The sequence below is a fragment of the Enhydra lutris genome, unplaced genomic scaffold (genome assembly GCF_002288905.1).
Source record: "Enhydra lutris kenyoni isolate GAN:26980312 unplaced genomic scaffold, ASM228890v2 scaffoldscaffold21, whole genome shotgun sequence".
In the NCBI taxonomy this organism is placed as follows: domain Eukaryota; kingdom Metazoa; phylum Chordata; class Mammalia; order Carnivora; family Mustelidae; genus Enhydra; species Enhydra lutris.
Window position 1 is genome coordinate 53348932 of NW_019154105.1, and position 20910 is coordinate 53369841.

The 20910-nt window shown below is 36.4% G+C and overlaps 1 protein-coding gene across 3 annotated transcripts in view; it reads right to left on the bottom strand.

Annotated features, from left to right (window-relative positions):
- Nucleotides 1-20910, bottom strand: part of LOC111148955 (slit guidance ligand 2) — a 348243-nt gene that overhangs the window by 19768 nt on the left and 307565 nt on the right. For all 3 annotated transcript variants that reach the window (XM_022505793.1, XM_022505792.1, XM_022505794.1), the window contains one exon: nt 3005-3098. In XM_022505793.1, the coding sequence (XP_022361501.1) occupies nt 3005-3098 (94 nt within the window). The remainder of the gene's footprint in view (nt 1-3004; nt 3099-20910) is intronic.

The window sequence follows — 20910 nt, forward strand, 5'->3', positions numbered from 1 at the left end:
TCTTTCCTTGCTCCTCAGATCAAATTACAAAACTGAAGAAAAAATTTAATTAAGGATTCCTTAAGGTTTGTATTATCAATAAAACCTATTCCACTCCCTCAACTCTATTATCTCCCAAGGAGTGAGGAAAAAAGCAAAGACTATAAACTATTTAGCGAAGAAGCCCAACAGCTGACTAAGGAAGACGCATGCTTGAAAATACTGCCTATGGCATGTCATGGTCTAAAAATATCTCAAAGCAATTTAGGAGATTTATGAGGTATATAATAAAGCAAGAAAAGTAAAACCAGCTCTATTAGCTTAGTAATAAGAAAATGAAGTCGAAGAAACAATAGGGTTTGTCCAAACAACATCTGTCAGAAGAGGTTTTCTTTAGTAGTTTTATATAGTTTGGGTTTTTAAGTCCATTTTCTTTTTGCAACTCCCTCCAACTCCCTTATATCTCACAATGTGCAATTGTTTACAATATGAGAGGAACGGCGTACACCATGACTTCCCCAGCTTTCTGCTAAACTATATACAGCCATAAAACAAGTTCATGAATTACGGTAGAAAACAATGGGTGCCCAAATCAGCTAGCCCATAAGCCAGGAGGATGCACTTCTCTGTGTTTAATTTAATTGACGGTAAGAGAAGATACTGAATGTAGGAGTAGTCTTTTTGAAGACCAACCCCCTCATTTTTTAATGGTTTCCATTAAGTCCCACAAATTCTTTATCTTAGAATCACAATATGCAAAGTCCTGTGAAACATGCCAGGCAGATAAGCAGTTCTGGAACCATCGCTTTCCTGATAAATTTCTTTGAGAAATGATATTTGTTACGTATGTCAATGGTGGCTTTTCTTTCTTTCTTTCTTTCTTTTTTTTTTTTTTTAAGTGGTGGATTTTCATTTTGCTAAATTCAATGTGGGCAGATCAAAGACATTAGGAGTTAAAATAATTCATGTACAGTACTTGCATGAACAGGATGCAATGCAGAATCTTGCATAAATGAAGATTTCAATAAGACCTCTGGTTTTTGGGCACCTGGGTGGCTCAGTGGGTTAAGCTGCTGCCTTCGGCTCAGGTCATGATCTCAGGGTCCTGGGATAGAGTCCTGCATCGGGCTCTCTGCTCAGCAGGGAGCCTGCTTCCCTCTCTCTTTCTCTCTCTCTCTCTGCCTGCCTCTCCATCTACTTGTGATCTCTCTCTGTCAAATAAATAAATAAAAAATCTTAAAAAAAAAAAAGACCTCTGGTTTTTGCATTGGATTGTAAACTAAAATATAACAAAAAGTAAAATCAAAGAATATTCTTTTCTTTTTCAATAAGGTATCAAATGGAATCAGTGGGTACTGAACTGTATTTGTATATTCTTCTTTTTAAAGATTTTAAAGATTTAAATAAATTTTAAGAGAGAGATAGCAGGAGGGGGAGGGAGAGAGAATCTGAAGCAGACTCCGTGCTGAGTGCAGAGCCTGATGCGGGGCTCGATCCTACCATTGGGAGACCATGACCTGAGCCGAAACCAAGAGTTGGGTACTTAACTGACTGAGCCGCCCAGGTGCCCCTGTATGTTTATATCCTAAAACTGCGTTTGCATATTCTAAAATTTTAAGCCACAGTGAATAAAAATATGTAAATAAAAGGAGAACAAGCATTTTATTCAGACTGATTTTTTGGAAGGCAGTTCTGGAGATACTGACCCTACCTCCCATTCAAATTAGAGTATCTGATATCTGTGGACAGCTAGCAAAATGTTAGAGTTCCAGCTCAATTCCCATCTTATAAAACTGTTCCCCACTTCAGCAATTTTTAATTCTTTGAATCCTATGGCAATTATGCCGAAGTCATTTCTGAGATGATAATGTATGTGAATGTGAGTAGCTATAAAACACTACAAAAGATGGTGGTATTACCATGTGTTCTGACCCATGGCAGGTGCTCAGTCAATAACTGGGTAAAAGAACAAATCATTCTATTTGCTACTTGCCTGATACAAGCACAGCCCTGCTCTTGAACCCAACTGTGTCGTTCCTGAGAATCCAACTTACCTTCTGTAACAAACCAACTGTAATGTTAATAAACTACAAGACATCTTAGAGGTAACCTGTATTTGAAAAATCACTCAACTGGGAAATAGGAAACCCAGCTCCCACCTCTGCCAATGAATAACCTTGAGATCTTTGGACAGCCACCAACCTGTCTGGGTCCTGTTTTCCTCATGTTTAAAATGAAGAATTTGGACCAGATGATCTCTAAACTACTGTCCATTTTAAGAAGAGAAGTTGCTGTTGATAGACCCTCAAACTATTTCAAGACTGTGGCAAAGGAATAATTTAATTTGATACCAAACATATTTCAGGAAGATTACTGAGGAAGAAAAGAAGTAATTTTAAAGTTCTGGGTTCACTTGAGGGAACCCTTTATCTAGAATGACTGTCTGCTTTATCATCCCACAAAAGACAAACATAAGGTGAAAGGAGTACTATTAATAACAATGCTGAGACAACAAGCACAAACTGGGACTGTCCCCAGGCATTCTGGGACATACGGTCACTCCATCTTCCTCACCTTGGATAGTTAATAATTGGTGCAGACCAAAAAAAGAAAAAAAAAAAAAAAAAAGAAAAAGAAAAAGAAAAAAAAATTTCAGTTACATTCAATTAACTCCCTACTTACCACAAACTTATATTCAGATAATAAAGCACCTAGTAGATATTACAAAATTATTTGGCCTGCAAATACATTTAAGTAAATATAGTCAAAGTCTACTTTATTTCATGCATGACTTCCCAGGAAGAGCCAGGAAACAAATGGAAATGCCGTCTTTTATTTTCTTTCCTGAACTAAAAAAGTCCATGCTGTATAGAAACATTTATAAAAATGCCACTGACAATGGAGGGTGTCCCTTTCATCCTGAGCAAAAGTGTGAAGTGAGGGCTTGAAAGGAAGGTGAGGAAGACAGGCGCCCACCCCCATCTCCTACCCCCTCATTGAAAGCCCCAGGACAGCTCTGACTTACTTGAATCCCTTTGGCATCAGGATGCACTTGGAGTCGTGTTGGCAGGGATTTAGGTCCTGGGCACAGAAGTCCAGCTTCTCCTCACACAACTCGCCTGTTAACATGGCAAACAATGTTAGTACACAGAGAAAGGTTAACAGGCTTCCCACCATCGGGCTGTCAAGGGCCTCAGAGGTTAGCACAGCTTGTGACTGGGGAAAAAAATAAATCACAAGATATGGAAGCAGACGATCCAAAATGCTGGTTATGCTGCTAAACAGGCTTATGATTTGGGACAACACAACTATTGTGGTTTGTAACTAATATGAGCCCCTTTAGAATATACTTAGAATATACTATTGAAATGAGGAAAAGGAAATCTGAATGCTTTTTGTTTCTGTTGTTTTATTTATGCTAAGTTGGGCTTTTTATTAAGTTATAGCATATACCCTAAGGATAAATGAATAGCTAGTGAATATTTACAAACTGAACCCATTCAGGTAACCAGCATCCACATCCAGAAACACACCATTTACCAGTATCCCAGAAGCCTGACCCCAAGGGTAAGTAACCACTATCTTAACAGGACCAAACATTAGTTGTGTCTGCTTCTGAATGTGACATAAATAAAAGCATTTGGTATGTACCCCTTTATGTCTGGCCTATCCTGTTGTTTTATGTTTGGAAAAATAATCCTCATTTCTTCATAGGCTCCAAGGTCTTAAAATGTCTGGAAGAGAAAGACTTTGTTTCTCTCTTATGACTTAATTGCAACAGCTCAACAGAATAGTCCTCAGTTATATCCACTGAGATAGAAAAAAGCAAAAGGAGAATCAATCAGAAGAAAGGACATACACTTCTCCCCATCCCCACCCCCCGAGTATTAGCTACCACATAGAGAACAAATTTTATCAATACATGAGAGCTAAAAGCATAACCATGCAGATTCTAGACACTCTATGTTGAATTACATATCTGAAAAACCCTTAAGAAATGTCTTCAGTTATAAGTAATATGTTCTATTTTGTCTTAGGCCAAATGTGATTTTCAGTGAGACTTTCCCAATCATTGTGTGAGATAATAAGTAACTAGAAAGATATAAAATGTGAAAGTTCTCACCTTTGCTACCTTACCTCTAAACCACTTTTTAATTGTGTTATATACAGTAAGTGAATGAATAAAATGACACAGCTACACGGACCTGTTCATTTACCAGAAACTATTAGTACTTTCATTCATTCAAAGTGTGTGGATTTAAATAGCATTGGTTAAAAATCAGGAGTTTGCAGCGCATTCCTTTATTGTAAGACTGTCCTTTTAAGGTAAAACTTTGCTACCTGATAGAAAGAGTTGTTTAGCAACTCAATGTGGCATATTATTTACATTTCAAGATCTGTATCCATGATGTAAATATGTAAATGTACCCAGTTATTCTATCAGTTTGATGTATGGAAAGTTAGGGTTTTTCCTGTCTTTTAAAGTGAACTAATTACATGGAAAGTCTCATTTATTTCTTCTACAAGAAGGCTATCTGTGTCTCTAGATTTGTGATACAACAAGATTTAAACAACATTTACATGATGAGCTATCTTTAAACAGGGTTTATTTAAAGCTTTTCACTTTCAATTAGTTTTACTTTAAGTAATACCCCTTGATGGAATTCATTCATTATAATTTATCAGCCTACCATGATGAATTCATTTTTAGTTTTCTAATCAGATCTATTCGGTTGGATGCAGGCTGTTTACAGTAGTCTACAGAAAAAGAAGTTTGTAATAACTGATGATAGAGAGGAACCATTTAAGATATATAATAAATAAAAACATATTTTCACTCTACATCCAAATAATAAATTGTTTTAAAAATTATAAGAAAAAGATAAATGTTTAACTTCTTATTCACTTGGATCCAATCCAAACCAACCCAATCTAATCCAATCAAGCCGACCCAAACCACAGTTCATTAAGGATTTACTCTATGAGGCTGGACTAGATTCTGTAGCCACAAGGACAGATGTTAATGGACTCTGCCCTCAGTCAGTTCCCAATCAACCAGCAGAGAAAGTCTGAGCTGGAGATAGGACATAGGGAAATTCATCTCTAAGAGAAGAAATTAGAGTTGACCCTTTATTCTCCATCACATGTTTTTTCATAAACTTGATGTGGAAAGGAGTGAGAGAGGGGATCATTCTAAGAAACTGTTGGCTAAACAGATTGGCCATTCTGTAGTCCACAGCTTTAAGACTAAACATGCTAATTTAAATGCAAAAAAAGAAAAAAAAAAGATTGATAGCTGTTCCTCATAAAATAAGTATATAATATCTCTTATAAAATAAGTATTCCTTATTCTATAAGGAATCTATCTTATAAGAATAGCGCGGCAGCAATATTAACCGTTGCTAAAGTCATGTATGAAAGTTCTCTGTGACCAATACATAGCTACACATTTGACTCTGGTTAAGACTGGCTGATTACTTCCAAAAGGATTTATCTCCCTTTAAGTGTCACCAAATATTACAATACTAACAAATATTACAAAAGTATCCTCTACATCCTATTACTGCCTAACTCACTTCTAAAGCCAAATCTTGCAAGCTATATTCATTTCCTGTGTCTATGTATGATTTTACAAATTTATCTCAAGTTCATGTCTGGGTTAATGGTGTTTCCTTTTGTTTTAGTAACTTTACTAAGTTCTGCTGTCAGTTTTCCATCCCTTATATATCTCTTCTTTATGAAATCTTCCTGGATCTTTTCATCCACTTGTTATTAATCTACAATTTGTGTATGTCATATTTGCCTGTTCCTATTTTACAGCACACATACTGTATGTCTTTATTTATTGACTTAAATTAACAAGTATTTGTATAGTGTTTACCACTCTGTATCAGAGAGGTTTTTTTTTTTTTTTAAGATTCTATTTATTTTTTTATTTAACAGACAGAGGTCACAAGTAGGCAGAGAAGCAGAGAGAGAGGGGGAAGCATGTTCCCTGCTGAGCAGAGAGCCCAATGCGGGGCTCGATCCCAGGACCCCGGGACCATGACCTGAGCCAAAGGCAGAGGCTTTATTTAACCCACTGAGCCACCCAGGTGCCCCTATTAGGCAGTTTTAAACACTGTACCAATATAGAGTCACTTAAGCTCATGACAGCCATTTAATAAGGAAAGGTAAGAGTGCTGTACTCTTTTAGATGTCATGGATATTATGCTGTTTACCTCATTTCCTGTCTTTGACTGAAAGATCACTGAGAGCAGTATCCTTGGCATATTTGCCTTCATAACTTTATAAAGTATGATATGACAGACTCAAATATTAGCTATTGAAAAAAGATACAAGAGATCTATCTTACTGACCTATATTCAACTTGGATCTCATTTTATCCTTTACGTATTTTTCTGTTTAATTTTTGCCTAATAATGAATCACCCATCTTTAATAATAAATAGTTTGCAACTTTCCTTTAAATATTACTTTAAATTTTCTCTGGTCACTTATCAAAACAAATGTTTGCTTTGGACTATTTCTCTTTCATGCTTTTGAATTATATTGGATTCTGCTCTATTTGGGGGAAGGGAGCTTTTAAAGTTCCAATACTGTCCCACAGTGGGGAAAGTTGAAAGGCTCAATATAAGATGGGAGTTGTTAAAAAAAAAAAAAAAAAAAGGAATTGTAGAGAGCTCCACAGACGAATGCAGAACTTTATATATGTCTACTTCTCAACCAGTAAAGAAAGCTTGGATATTTGAAAGCTGCATTGCTTTTCCATGAAGAACAGAAATAAAATTCACTAATAGTTGGTCATTGACTCATATGTTTTTCATTACTATTGAAAAATTTCTCCTAAAAGTCACAATATTAAGTGAACGTTATGCAATCTTTCTTCCTTCCTTTCTCTCTCTCCCTCCCTTCCATTTTTTTCTTTTCTTTCCTTTTTCCTTCCTTTTCTTCTTTCTTTCTTTCTGGTATATGTGTGGTTATAGCTAGTACCAAATTAGTGAAAAAAAAATCAGGGAGAATAATAGGAAATAAGGCAACTGTATTTGCTCTTTTGATGGTCCAAGGCCAGCTAAGACAATATCATCCATGTCTAGCTTCCTTTCTGAGATGATAAAGTATGAACTGATAGAAAGGAAAGGTAGAAATGTTCTTTATTCTATTACACACGGTTAGTGTTGTAATCAATTATCAGGTCTTTATATTTTAACAGGGCAGCAGGAAAGATAAGTCAGCTCATTGGAGTGGTTAAAGGCAACCCAGGAACTCCATAACTTAGTTCCAACCCACCCTGGTAAATCCCAGGAAATCCTTTTTTTTTTTTTTTTTTTTTTAATTTGCTTTAAGCTCTATACCCTTAGAAGTCCCCAGTGGGATTTCACTTTTAATTTGTCTTATGCTTGGAGCTTTCAGCTTTTTCTTTTCTTTCTTTTTTTTTTTTTTTTTTTTTTGTGAGAATTTAAAAAAAAAAAAGGTGTGTGTGTGTGGAAGAGAGAGAGATACATATATATCACTGTTTTGGAGAAGAAATGTAAAGTGGTCCAAAAGGAAGCATACAACTATTTCTTCAGAATAACAGAGGCTAGTGATTGATCTGTTTGTTATAACTTGTGAAGAAAAGGTGTCACATCTTCTAACCAGATGTCTTTTTTTATAAGAAAGTGACATCTAGTTCTTGGATCACTTCTTCCTGATTGTATTTCTCAGGTAAGTATGGCAGAGAGTGGGACTAGAAATGGTCAAATTCCACAGTGATACTAGCATGAGCTGGGAGGGAGCAAGGCAAGAGTGATGCCCACTCCCCGAAAAGGGACTGGCTTCTCCAAGCCCTCTCTTGAGCAGGAAATAAGATCGCTACTTACTGAACCCCTGTAAATGTAGTTTTTCTGAAGAATTTGATGTAGTGCAAACGTGACCACATATCCTGGCTTGCTCAGGTTTACATTATCCTGGTTTACACCTGTTGTCTCAAGGTAATTATCAGTAGTGCACGCACACAGATCCCTGACTTAAATGATAAATGTCACACGGTCACCCTGTAGGTGGAATAGTAGAAGCAAGACCATCAGAATTAATGTTCTGTTTGGAGTGAGGAGTGAGCCAGCACAGAGAGATCCTAGGGAGTAAGTACTCTTAATGGGTGAGATGATATTTGGGTTGTTGACTTATTGCTTAAAACGGCCTTTCTGACTTATTCAGTATAAAAGAGTGGCTTGGTTGCAGGAAAGTGAACTATTTTGTTGTTGTTGTTTTTCGGGGCCCCGATTCTTTATTGGTAAAATGATCTCAGGAATGGAAGTTGTGCAAGGTCAGATGTGACTCCAAAAAATCTTAACCAAAAAAAAAAAAAAAAAAAAGAAGAAACTTCTACAAAGATGGATAATGTAGGCGGCAAGTTAGCAGAGTGAGGGTCACCCTAAGCTGCACTCAGAAGTATGAACAAAGAGTCCGCACGTGCCCAGAACCTTCTGAAGTTGTGACACTGTGATATTAAAATGAAGCAGAAATCCCAATGCATTTCGATGGTTGTTGTGGGAAAGGGTACCTGCAGTTGGCCTTGCCTCCTGCTTCATTTCACATCTATGAATCTAGCTGATTATAATGTTCCTTCCTTCTTGGACACAGAGGGGCCCCTTCCTTTTATCTGTATTTATACTTCTGGCATCTTAACTTATCCTTTTGTTTACATTTCTTATTTACCAAACTTACTGAAGTAGTTTCAGAACTGTTCTACAAACTTCTTCCATGATACCATAGGGAGTGATCTCCCTATAGCTTTTTCTAATGATGATAAATCAGGTTTTTAACATCACCATGCACTGTGAGTGTCAACTCTGCATGAGGACCTGTGCTAATGCCGGGAGTAAAATGGTGAACTGTAACTACAACAATGACAAAATGATCGTCCTATTCTCAGGGAGCTCACACATAAAAGGAAGAGGAGAGAGATATTCAATAATTTCTAAAGTAACCATAAAATTGTTTGTGTGATAAAGGCTAAGCAGATGTCCTTGTGCTCTAGAAGGGAGACAGACCATGCTAGGGGTGTTTAGGAAGAAGTGAGACTGGGACATGAAGGTTCTGAAGCGGGGGGCGGGGGTGCAGAGCAGGAGCAGCTGCTCTATGCAGGAGGCTGTATGCATGGAAAATCTTAGCTCTGACAGACTGGGAATGAGCCTGGGAAAACAAGGTAGCTGAGAAGGCCACAGAGGTTGGCAGGGGCCATGTAGTAGAATGTCTTTACTCCATGAGCAACAGGTACCACGGAAGGGTTTTAGGTTGGGAGTGATCAGATGATATTGGCACTTTGTAAAGGACATTCTGGCTCCGTTGAAGGATGGACTGCAGAAGGGCAGATAAAAATGGACACGATACATGATTCATCTTGTACTTAGGTAGTGGTAGATGAGATGGATGGCTTGGAGAGATGATTAGGAAACAAAATTTGTGAATTTGTGATGGGTTGGATGACAGCAGGGGAGAGAGAAGGAGCTGTCTCAGACTTCTAGGTTTCTGGTATGTATATTTGGATGTACCTTTTAGTGACATTGAAAACGCTGAAATGACCAGATTTTCTGGGGCAAAATCAAGAGTTTAAAATGCAGTGTTGTAGTGTTATGGGTTGAATTGTGTTCCTCTCTCTGTCCCCTAAAAAGGATATGTTGGAGTCTTCCAGTAGCTCATGTGGCCTTATTTGGAGATAGCCTCTTTGCAGAGATAAAAGTCATCAGGGTGGGCCCTTATTCATTATGGTTGATTTTCTTATAAGAAGGGGAAATATGGCACAGAGAAAAGACTGACGGGACACAGGGAGAAGATGACCACCCACAGTCCAAGGAGAGAAACCTACAAGAGCTTCCCTCAAGACTCTCAAAAGGAATCAATCCTGCTGACACCTTGATTTCAGACTTCCAAACTCCAGAACTGTGAGACGTGAAATTTATGTTATTTTACCCACAAAGTACCTGTTGTGGTACTTTGTTATAGTAACACTAGAAAACTAATACAGGTGGCAAATGCTAAATTATTAGAGAATTATAGTTGGGAACAAAACTTTCAATTTATACCATAATTTCTTTGCTTTCTTCTTGGCTCTTACATATTATTTCTTATTTCATTTTATGTGGCTGTCCTTTCCTTGGCCTAAAATTTTCCCTTTGGTCTCTGAGATTCTCTAACAGAGTTTGGAATAAGTGATGCACAAGAACAAGAAGTACCCCATGACCATGACCTCTGCAGTGCAGAAGAGCCAAGGTTCAACAGAGCACAGTTGAGTAGGTGGGCTTTACATTTGTTGGGGGCTGAAAGTCTCTCTGCAAAGCACTGAATCTGTGTAGACATGGACCAAACCCTTCCGCTCCTCTCCAAGGGGAACTGGTGTTAACCGTTAGGGTAATGAAGATTCTCTTCCCCTTAGGGAATTAAAGGCGAGAAAGGCCAAGAGAACCACAAGCAACTATGTCTTGTAGAGAGGGAGAAAAGTGAGTCCAGTATCTTGTTTCATCAACTTTACAATGAATATGGAGATTGGCTTGAACTTTGCACAGAGCTACATTTAACAACCACCAGATATCTACATTATTAATTTAAAAATAATAATATGTTTTATTAGTTTAAATTATTTCGAAGATATCAAAGTTCATGATACCTGTAGGATATCTGAGCTGAATCTTGTCACTAATAATAATTAACATTTCCTTCATATATTCAAATTTCTTAACCATGTTTTTTCTTAAAAAATATTGGTTCAACTCATGACATCATTGAAAAGTTTTAGCTATGGTGATTCTTTGACAAATCAATGAATAATGAAGATATGCAGTACAGGGGAGTTGACATTAAATGTTTTCTGAAACTAATAAATATAGTGTAAAAGAAAATCAACCACTAATACTAGGATTAATTCACATGTACTCTGGAGTGAGAATTTCTTATTTGATCAAAAATATAAAGCTGCTTTAGTTTAATAATTTTCATAATAAAATATTGGGAAGAAATATTTTGAGATAGACACCGCCAGTGGTTAAAAAACATGCATGATGATGCATGATGAAGTCCTTACTCTGGAGAAGTGTCAATCTTGAAAAACGAGAAGGAAAAAAAGTGCTGAATTTTCCAGTGTTCCTTGGGTTTCATTTAGTGACTGAAATATGGACAGAATCCTGGCTTAGAGACTGGTTGAATGGTTATTATATTTTTATTTGTTATCAAAAACTATACGAACAAATTCATTATTACCCCTAAAGGGGTTCCTCTTGCTAAGGTAAACTATGCTTTCAGGAAGAAGGTATTTATGAAGAGCTAGCAGATGGACGACTAGTTGATTTCTATCTGTCAAGAAATCTGAGCAACAGCAAGTCTCACCTGGGCCTATTCAGTCCTCAAAGCCTGCTGAGCAGAAAAGAGGTTGGTTATTTGGTCCCTGGATTAGGATTTCTGAAACTTGTCCACTTCAAATTACTCCATTTAAAATATTCACTTCTTTTATACTGATAAAGCAACAGGAAAAAGTACATTTGACTTAATTAATATCTCATTTTAATTTTTCCAAAAGTTAAGTTATAAGTTATGAATTCAGGTTGAGGATGTCTATAACAAAATGATGTTAGATACGGGCACACAGCATTGTTGGAACACTTAACCATTGCTATTTCTTGCTAATGTAACCAGATTTAATTTTTTTTCTCCCAGAAACAAAACAAAAGTCTCAGAGTCCATTCTGGGAATCATGGATGTATGAAGGGCGAGAGGAAGGTTCTAGGGCTGACACTGCAGGTTGTTCTTGTTCTTATTTATAAGTTCTTATTGAACTTTTTTTTTAATACAAAAGGATCGTTAATATTGATAATAATAGAAAGGGAACTTATGACAGCAATCTGAATAAGTGAACCAGAATTCTAACGTTAAGCTTAATCTGTTATAACATTTTTAAATATACTTGTAACAGGGGAGGAAATCTGGTTCAATCCCCAGGATACAGAGTTTTGGAGGGTCAAATGTATCATTCTTCAAATATCTGCATTTTGAGCTCTTGTTTGGCTCAGGAAAATCCTGAATAAATGGTACTAATTTTACCTTACTTGAAGTGGTACAGCAAGGGAAGTTGTCAAAAACAGTAACATAAAAAAATAAATAAATAAAATAAAACAAAAACAGTAACCTATCGGACAAAATAAATGGGCTTTAATTTCTGATCAGTACACTACTTGAGGTCAAAGAATACTTTGATTTATATTTTTATATCTCTTTTTTCCCATTCCATAGACTAGCAAATTGCTTAACACAAACTAGATACTCGATGGCTGCTGAATAATGTGAAAGACAGCACTTACTTGATTGTTTTTCAAAGGAAAAAAAAAAAAAACTTTTTAGAAACATTAATGAAGGAGACCCAGGTGGTATAAAGAACATAAGGAAGAAGAGAGAATAGGAACAGCAGTAGCAGAACTGTGTTCTGAGACCCCAGCCTGAGGTGCTCCCTTGCAGGCTGGACTAGATGCACAGACTGCAGACTCTCTGATATCCCCATAATCTCGTCTGACAAAGAACGACTGTCCCAACTGGAAATAGAGAGTGAGAATTCAGAAATGACAGAAGTCTGCATGTCGGCACTCAAGTGCCACGGTTGAATAGGTAAGATAAACGGACCTAAATGTTTCTCATGTCCAACATTTTAAAATTCCATCCAATTCCTGTAAACAAAACAAAACCTAACTGTGCATTTTCCATTTGTTCTTTATTTGTATAAAGAAAAACATTTCTCTTTCCTTCCAAAGATCTTTCAGTGTAATAAGGAGGTGGATGAACTGAGCAGAGGGTGGGATGGGTTGACGGGAGTCATCCCAGGAACTGTTAATTCAACTACACAGGGAAGAAGAGAATTTCTATTTTCTCCTTTTTTGATGAACCAGTCCAGCCCTGTTTGTTACATTTTCTGCTCAAGGTGATAAGCCAGGAACCAGAGCACATTAACATGAACAGATGTCTTGTCTCCAATCTGAATATTCAGTATCCTTATCAATGATGATGGTAATAATTGACTTTATTCATCACTAAGAGTGTATTGTTTTCTTTCTTTCTCTTCCTTTCTTCCTTCCTTCTCTCTCTCCTTCCCTTTCTTTCTTTCTTTCTTTCTTTCTTTCTTTCTTTCTTTCTTTCTTTCTTTCCTTCCTTCCTTCTCTTTCTCCTTCCCTTTCTTTCTTTCTTTCTTCTCTTTCTTGTCTTTTCTTTCCCTTCCTCCCTTCCTCCCTTCCTTCCTTCTTTCCTTCCTTCCTTTTTAAAGAGCCAACGCTTCCTGAGATGCTTTTTAAAAATATGATGCTTTAAAAAAAAAAGATTTTATTTATTTATAACAGAGAGAGATAGCGAGAGAGGGAACACAAGCAGAGGGAGAAGCAGGCTCCCTGTTTAGCAGGGAGTCCAATATGGGGCTTGATCCCAGGACGCTGGGATCATGACCCGAGCCAAAGGCAGACACTTAATTGACTGAGCCACCCAGATGTCCCAATATGATGCTTTCTTATTTGCGTTTACTATACTGATATTCATCCTTTAAATAGAAAGTTCAGTGACCTCCAAAATATCCTCAATAAACTACCCAGATATTTCCCACTTTTCTACACTTAATTCCACTGTTTGTATTTCTATATAAGGAAATGATCTTGAGGGGCCATGTGTCCTTGAAGATCCAGCTGCCACTGATAAATGTCTTCTGGATGTAAAAGGTGTGCAAAATGGGCCACGTGCAGAAGGGTACATGGTCACAGAGTAACCTCATGATAAATAGTTAATCATAATTCAAAATAAGAAGGTTCAAGAAAACATCCAATACATGTGGATAATAAGATGTTCCAAACAAGGAAAATAATTTTATGTTCTCAATTTTGTTCTAAGTGAGATGAAATGGGTTGCTCCATAATGCTTTGTTAGCCAGAAAGTTTGATTAGCTTTCATTCAGAAGAGTCTTTTTGCACTTATCACATAATAAAGTAACTATATTATGTTGCTAACTTTCTTGGGATATGAAAGAAAATGGCATTATATGGGAAATAACTGACCCAAATTGAACTCGAAGTGAAGAAGCAAAGCCAAACAGTTTGCCTGGTAGGCAAGTTAATGTTTTATGCATTTGACAAAATCATGTTTGATGTTTGATGCCCTGCATAAGGTATTTTCTCAATAAATATCTTTTGAATTTTTAAAAGGAAAAACTTACCTCTCCCTAAACTAAACAAAAAAGGAGGTGTTTTTCAGCACTTCCTCATTGGAACACCAGCCTAAATAATGTGGCCAATTCCAACCACTACTGAAACTGTAGAAATATTTAACTCTGTTTTCAAAATAAATAAATCCAAATGAGTTTGAATAAAGCCTGGTTCAGCTAAACTGTTGTTCTGGACTCAGTGGGCCCTGCCTAAGAACTAAAGAGCAAATAGGACCGTTAAGATGTTTTCGGAGATTCAAATTTAAGAAGGTTTTGAAAGGTAGGAAGTTGAAGGCAAACCACATTATCTTGTTAGGCTCCCATAATATTCTCTCTAGTTAAAACAGACTGCAAGCGTGATGGTAGCTATGTTGACTTTGACATAAAGTGTTATACATTTTGAGGCAGATTTAATAGCAGAAAGTGTCACTGTTATTAAGAGATCATAACAATTTGAAAATATGAACAAAGCCTAAAAAGAAAAAGCAGTGAAATCCAAGAGTTCTTCAGCATTTAATATTTCCTTATACTTCAAAGTCAAATAAGGGAATAAAGAGAACAAAAGACATTTCTAAAGTCTTTCTGTTTGACATGTGCATAGAAAACAGAATTACAAAATAATAATTTAGAGAAAGATGTACTGAAAAATATGCGGAGAGAAATTTCCTTCACACATACAATTTACTTTAGGTAGGATTTTTTTCTATCAAAGTTCTCTTAAGAATTCTTTTGCCGTTAGAATGGCAGGCCCTGGTATTTCTGAAGTATAGAAATTTAATACTGTAAGGTGTTTTCCCATACATGCTCCCATGTTGTTCTCAAACATGTGAAGGGGGACAGATGTCACTAACCCTGTTTTTCAGACCAAAAAAAAAAAAGATGCAAGGAGTTCCAGAGTTGATAATATTAGTGCCAGGATGAGAAATCTGAGCTTTTCCCATTAGCTATACCAATTCATCAGTACCCCACCTGCCCCACATGATGGAAGGTAGCTTAATCAACAGGGAAATAATTAATTAATCATGCTGGCACTGATTGGGCACTTTCTTTTTTCTTTTTTTTTTCTTCACTTGTAGATAAAATAGATTGTGTGCACCTGAATTTCATGGCTACACCTTTAACTTTTTTCAAATGTACATAAAAGACAATTATATACAAAAAGTTGAAGAGAGAGCCAAAGAGCTTGTTTACCATAAACGATCAGGCAAAGCCACTAGAGAATGTGAAAAGATCCCAAATGGAAGACAGCAGCCAAAAGGAAGGGACTGATTCCAGTGGAAGGCCCCCCAAAATCACAGGGCATGCCTTGCGGTCAGTTAGACATTAGTTTGCATTTGGACTCCTACTTAAAAGGTATATATCCTTGGGTTAATGTTTTCACATTTTATACAAGTTATTGCTTAAATCCTTATTGTTCACATCTACAATGTTCTTTTAAGTTGACAATATGTCACTTAATTATGGAGTTTCTTTTATCTAAGAAAGTTACTCTCTGCTATAAAAAAGTGGACATTTAATTTCTGGTTAAGTTTCAGATTAAAAAATAGAGAATAATTTGACTGCTTTTCAAACAAAGTCAGCAGCAGGTTCTTGGAAATAAAAGGTGCTTTTTATAAACATAAGCATGAAATTTAGTCAACATATGAAACCACATGGTGATTTAAAACACTATTACACTGCCAAGCTTGTTCCTGAGAGTACCTATAACTATTTAAGGGCATAGTCCTATAAGAGAACAATTGCTACTGTGTTTCTGAGATACAATCAAACCTTAAACATCCCTGTCCCAGACCACCAATTGCTTTACTTGTAAAAAGAAAAGAGGATATTTGCCCAAGAATAGTATTGGATTCATTAATCCTCTGAGGACTGCACAGGCTATATTTTAACATTCTAAAATAAGAAGCCATTTTTTTTCATTTTTTTCAACTTAGCTCTGTACATAGTAAATGACCAAACACAGCATATCACCTGAATAATGCAACAGAAAAAAAATGAAGTCCTTAGTATGCAGAGACAAAGAGAGCTGCTGTATAATGGACTCTATGTTAGCCCTATCATCCTACCACAAATGTTTCGCATACAACGGGAAATGTCAAGACAAGCACATATCGTGCTCCTCCTAGGATGCTGTGCCCACCTGTGACACATGAAGACATCGGTCAGCTAGATAAGTAAAAACCAATGTTATTAGTAATAATTCTGAATCTTTAAGATGGAATTTCACAAAGATTTCATGATAATTCCCGAGAAATGCCTATTGCTGTAATTACTCTAGGACTTCCTTTCCTGGGCCCTGATGTTTTTGGGGAGCTATATGGACCATGTTGATGTCTGTGATTAGATATGGCTCTTTTTACAATTTGAAAATACTGCCTAATATGACATTCTGACAATGTGATTCTAAAAATCAACCTCTTGGGGTTTGTAATATTTATTTTATAAAATATTTTAATAAATATACACATCTTCTAATATTTTCCATATTTCAAATTACTAAATATGTTAGTTTAAAGTTATGGGAAAATTCTCACTATTTAAACATTTTTCTAATAATACCCTATCTACTGTACTGAATGACCTCTTTTTCATTGTAAAAACAATTCCTGTTTGTGATATCTTTAAAAAGTAAAAGCATACCAACAAGTAGAAAGTAGAAAATATTAGTCTTTCTTTTCAGTCACCCCTTCTTCCCACTCAGAGAATTTCTTTCATAGCTTTCTAGAAATTGATAAAGTGCACTTCAGATGCCCTTTTTATGGAGTTTGGCATTGCTATCCATATGTCAAGGATCCGAATGACTGATTTGACATATTAATTTTAGATTTTGCCAACATTCCTTTTACCACGTACACACAATGAAATCTGCGTAGCTTTAAAAGAAAGAGGGAAACTCAAATGAAAATCATAATAGACTTAAAAGGCAACTAACCTTTTTCCACCTCATTCAGATTAGCAGCTGGCAGCGACAAAGACAGAAGAGACAAAAGACTTTTTACATTGCAGTACAACAGCAGAGCACACGAAGCCAATGCGTAGCAGTAACAACAGAGAAGCCAAGGGTGAGAGCAAACTGAAGCAAGGCTTAGATTTCTTACCTACAGCCGGGCCAGACGCACAAACATGGAGTAAATGAGGCAAAAGGCAAACGCCATCACAGGGAGCGAGAGGTTCTGTGTCTAAACTGGTTCATTTAACAACCAGCAGCTCTACTTTTTAAGATGTGAACTTCATGATTTGTGTGTGGGCATTGGAGATTTGGAAAACAAAGGAATAATGGTACAAAATGGAAAAACTAAACGGTCTGGATATTTTTGACAAAATACATTCTAAGTCTTTACATGCCCAATCTGTATGGAAGCTTTTGTTCACTTAATTTATATAACCTCATTAATGCTACCGTGGTTTACACTGTGATCAAGGTTGTGTCATCTCTGTATACAGTCCCATGAGAACAGTGTTAAGAAACATCACCTTGACAGAGTTGGTCCAGGGTTCTGACTCTCAGAAAACTTGCAAAAACATATTTTTCGATTCAACACCTGAAGTTCATACCAGAGCATCAGAACAGGTGTCAAGTTTGTCAACAATGCAGGGATGCCATATCTACAATTTTCACTTTCATAGGTTTTGAGCTTACATAATTTGAGGGATTCCTTGAAAAATAGCTCCAAGGTATATGCTGTTTTTAAGAAGGATATAGTAATGATTAAAAATAAAAACAAAATCTTGCAAGCTAAAATTAAAACCCGAGAGTGAATTTTTAAATTATTTGTTTACTAATTCCAGAGTCTTACTTTCTGAATCCTTAGCATAGTAATGTTCATTTAAAATCACAGTGAGTAACTTTCCGAAAATTAATCTTATCTGAAAAATACTAGCAAGTAACCGTCATGTTATACAACCAGAAGGACAGATAATGGGTTGGGTTACGTAGAAAAGAATAGTTTTGATAGTTCGGGTGGGAAAGGCATAGCAAGGATTAGATAATAAAAAACAATATTGACCCTTAAAATTTATGTTGTCAATCCTTGCAGCAGGAAAGAACAGTGAGTTTTTTCCTTTAATAAATCAATAACTATTACTATGATGTTTTGGTCACAAGGGTTTAAATAAATTTAATTTCCCAATGGTGGCTCATTTTGTTTTGAATATTTTTAGCTCTGTTTTATATCCTGCCCATCACATCGTGAGTTCTCTGTCGGTCTGCTTTCAAATCTCTGAATTTTCTCTGTTAACAATATTATGTCCATTTCTGACTCTTGACACAGGTGCCAAAAATAAAACCTTTCACCATAATAATTTACAACCTTTTCCCATGAAGTTTTATTTGTTCCTGCTAAACAGTTACCTTTCTCATTGTTTGCCTTTGGCGGTATAGAGTAAAACATCTCCAAACAGAAAAGCAACTTCTGACTTGAGTGATTTTTAAGCAATGACAACATGATTATATTCCCTGAGCACAGCAGGGGTTTCTTTTCCCAGGTCTCCTACTCATTAATCAGATTCCAATCTTAAATCTAAAACAATACAGCCGCATTATTAAAAAAAATTCTTCCCTCACTACATACTTGGATGAAGCATGATATGAAACTCTAGAGTCCAATTTATGCTTTCCTATAATTAAAGGCCACTTATGTGCCACTGATTTCAAAATTTGCAGATGGTTACTTGATATTTTGTAAATGAGCTCATTTCACATATGAACAAAAATACTATAGCTAATGGATGGGTTACAAATGTTCCTCGTATAGATATCCGTTCCAATGCCAAACTGTCAAACTCTTTGTTGCCCCCAAGACCCAGACCAGTTACAGTGGTAATACCTTTATGTATTGTAGGCTGTGAGTTCAGTGTTTTTGTTTATCCTTTACCCAAATTAAGGAAAACCAGTATTTGCAATTGCCATGACTAAAAATGTGTCAATCTCAGTTCTTGTTGAGAGGCAGATGACTCTGGAGAGATAGTTATGGCAGATTCCCACATGATGGCTTTTAGAGATGTCACATTTTGGTTAAAAAGTGGTTTTGTTAAGCCTTAGGGATTTTTTGATATGTTTTAAGGATCTGACAGGGGGAAATGCAGCCTCATAATACTTCTCAGAGGAAGTGGCACTGAACTGAATCACTTAGGATGGAGAAAATGCATTCGAGAGGAGCAGGTGTAGGAAGGAAGCTTGGAAAATGAAGGTGGAGGAGGTAAGATAAGACTTAAAAGAAATGGATTAGGAATAAGATACAGCAAATCTAAAGCCAAAGCAGGTGGACCCCTCTAAACCAACCAAGAAGAGTCTGCCATCTGATGTAAATTATCATAATAAAGGTGGGTAGGAACTGAGTACACAATGCTTTCAAGCCTAGGGTTTCATCAGGGGTTACAGAGAAATTCTTGGTTTCTGTGCTCAGGAGCACATTGGCTAACCCAAGAGTGCTTGAAATGCTTGAGTTCAATTTGTCCAGATCAAACTAAGCCCTTTTGATAATGATTAGGGCAATGATAGGAAAACAGGATTGTTCTGTCCTAGAAAGGTACTAGGTAACAGATGTTAGTGCAAACACTGGGGTTCTATACAAGTCTAACTTAGCTCAGCCAATGAAACTCAGATTCTCAATGGCTCTAAGGGCTCCAGAATCTGTGCATGGAGGCCAATGACATGTCTCTGAGGCATGACACAAGTAGTATTACTGTGAATGTGAAAGCTGTGTAGCACCTTCACTTCCCAACCATCTCAGGATGGGTATTTGCTATCCTTTATTAATGCACAATATCAAGGAATTCAAACTAGCCACTAAGGGCCCCAAGGGCTGCATATACGTGATAGAACAATTATGATCCAACATGTTCACATTTCTACTGGAAACTTTATATATTACATTGCATGCTTCACTGGCGTTAAAGAAAAAAAAACACGTATCATGGAAGAGAGAGGTTCGAAGGCACTCAAACGGATCTGGGATGTCAGAACAGAACACTTCTCTTTTACCTAACATTTTCCCACCAAGAAAAGTACTTATTAAAATGCAAAGTTTGAGTATTCCATAAAAGCTTAAATTTCAATGCTATTCTGACAAATCCCTGGGAAAGTGAATCATACAGATGTGCTCTCATCTTTTCATGTTTAGAGATGTTAACCCCAGTCATCTACATAGTTATTTTACCCTCTGATATTCTTAACTATGCATTAAAATTGTAAGGAAATATAATCTTAAGGAAAAATAACCATCAAAATGAAAATGGTAATTTTGAATAGAGTGACAGAATCTACTTTCCCACCTTTTCTTACAAATAAAATGTGTAACATTCTCCTTTTCTCTATCAACTGTAAAATGAAGTGGTTTATTACAGAAACAAGAATCTAACTATTCTGCTTCTTATTCACAGTCCCCCAAAATCAATCAAAACAGATATTCTGACATAACAGGTGGGTCTAAACTTGACGTTGGCTTTATAATAAATTGGTTTGTGCAGGGAAGTTTACCAGTTCACAAAGACAGGAAATTTGTCACCCCCGGATACAAAATATCGGGAAAAAAGTTGATAATTATAAGATTAACCAGAGTGCTCAATATCTTCTTGATTATATTTTATTTTGAAGGACATGATGGACACAAGTAATTTCAAATGCTTAGTTACGTTTTGCCTATGTGAAAAAAATGTCCCCTCTTTTCACCTATGTATCGGTGGGTTGGTTTGTACAAGAGAAATGCTTTGCATGAAAAATGTTATCCA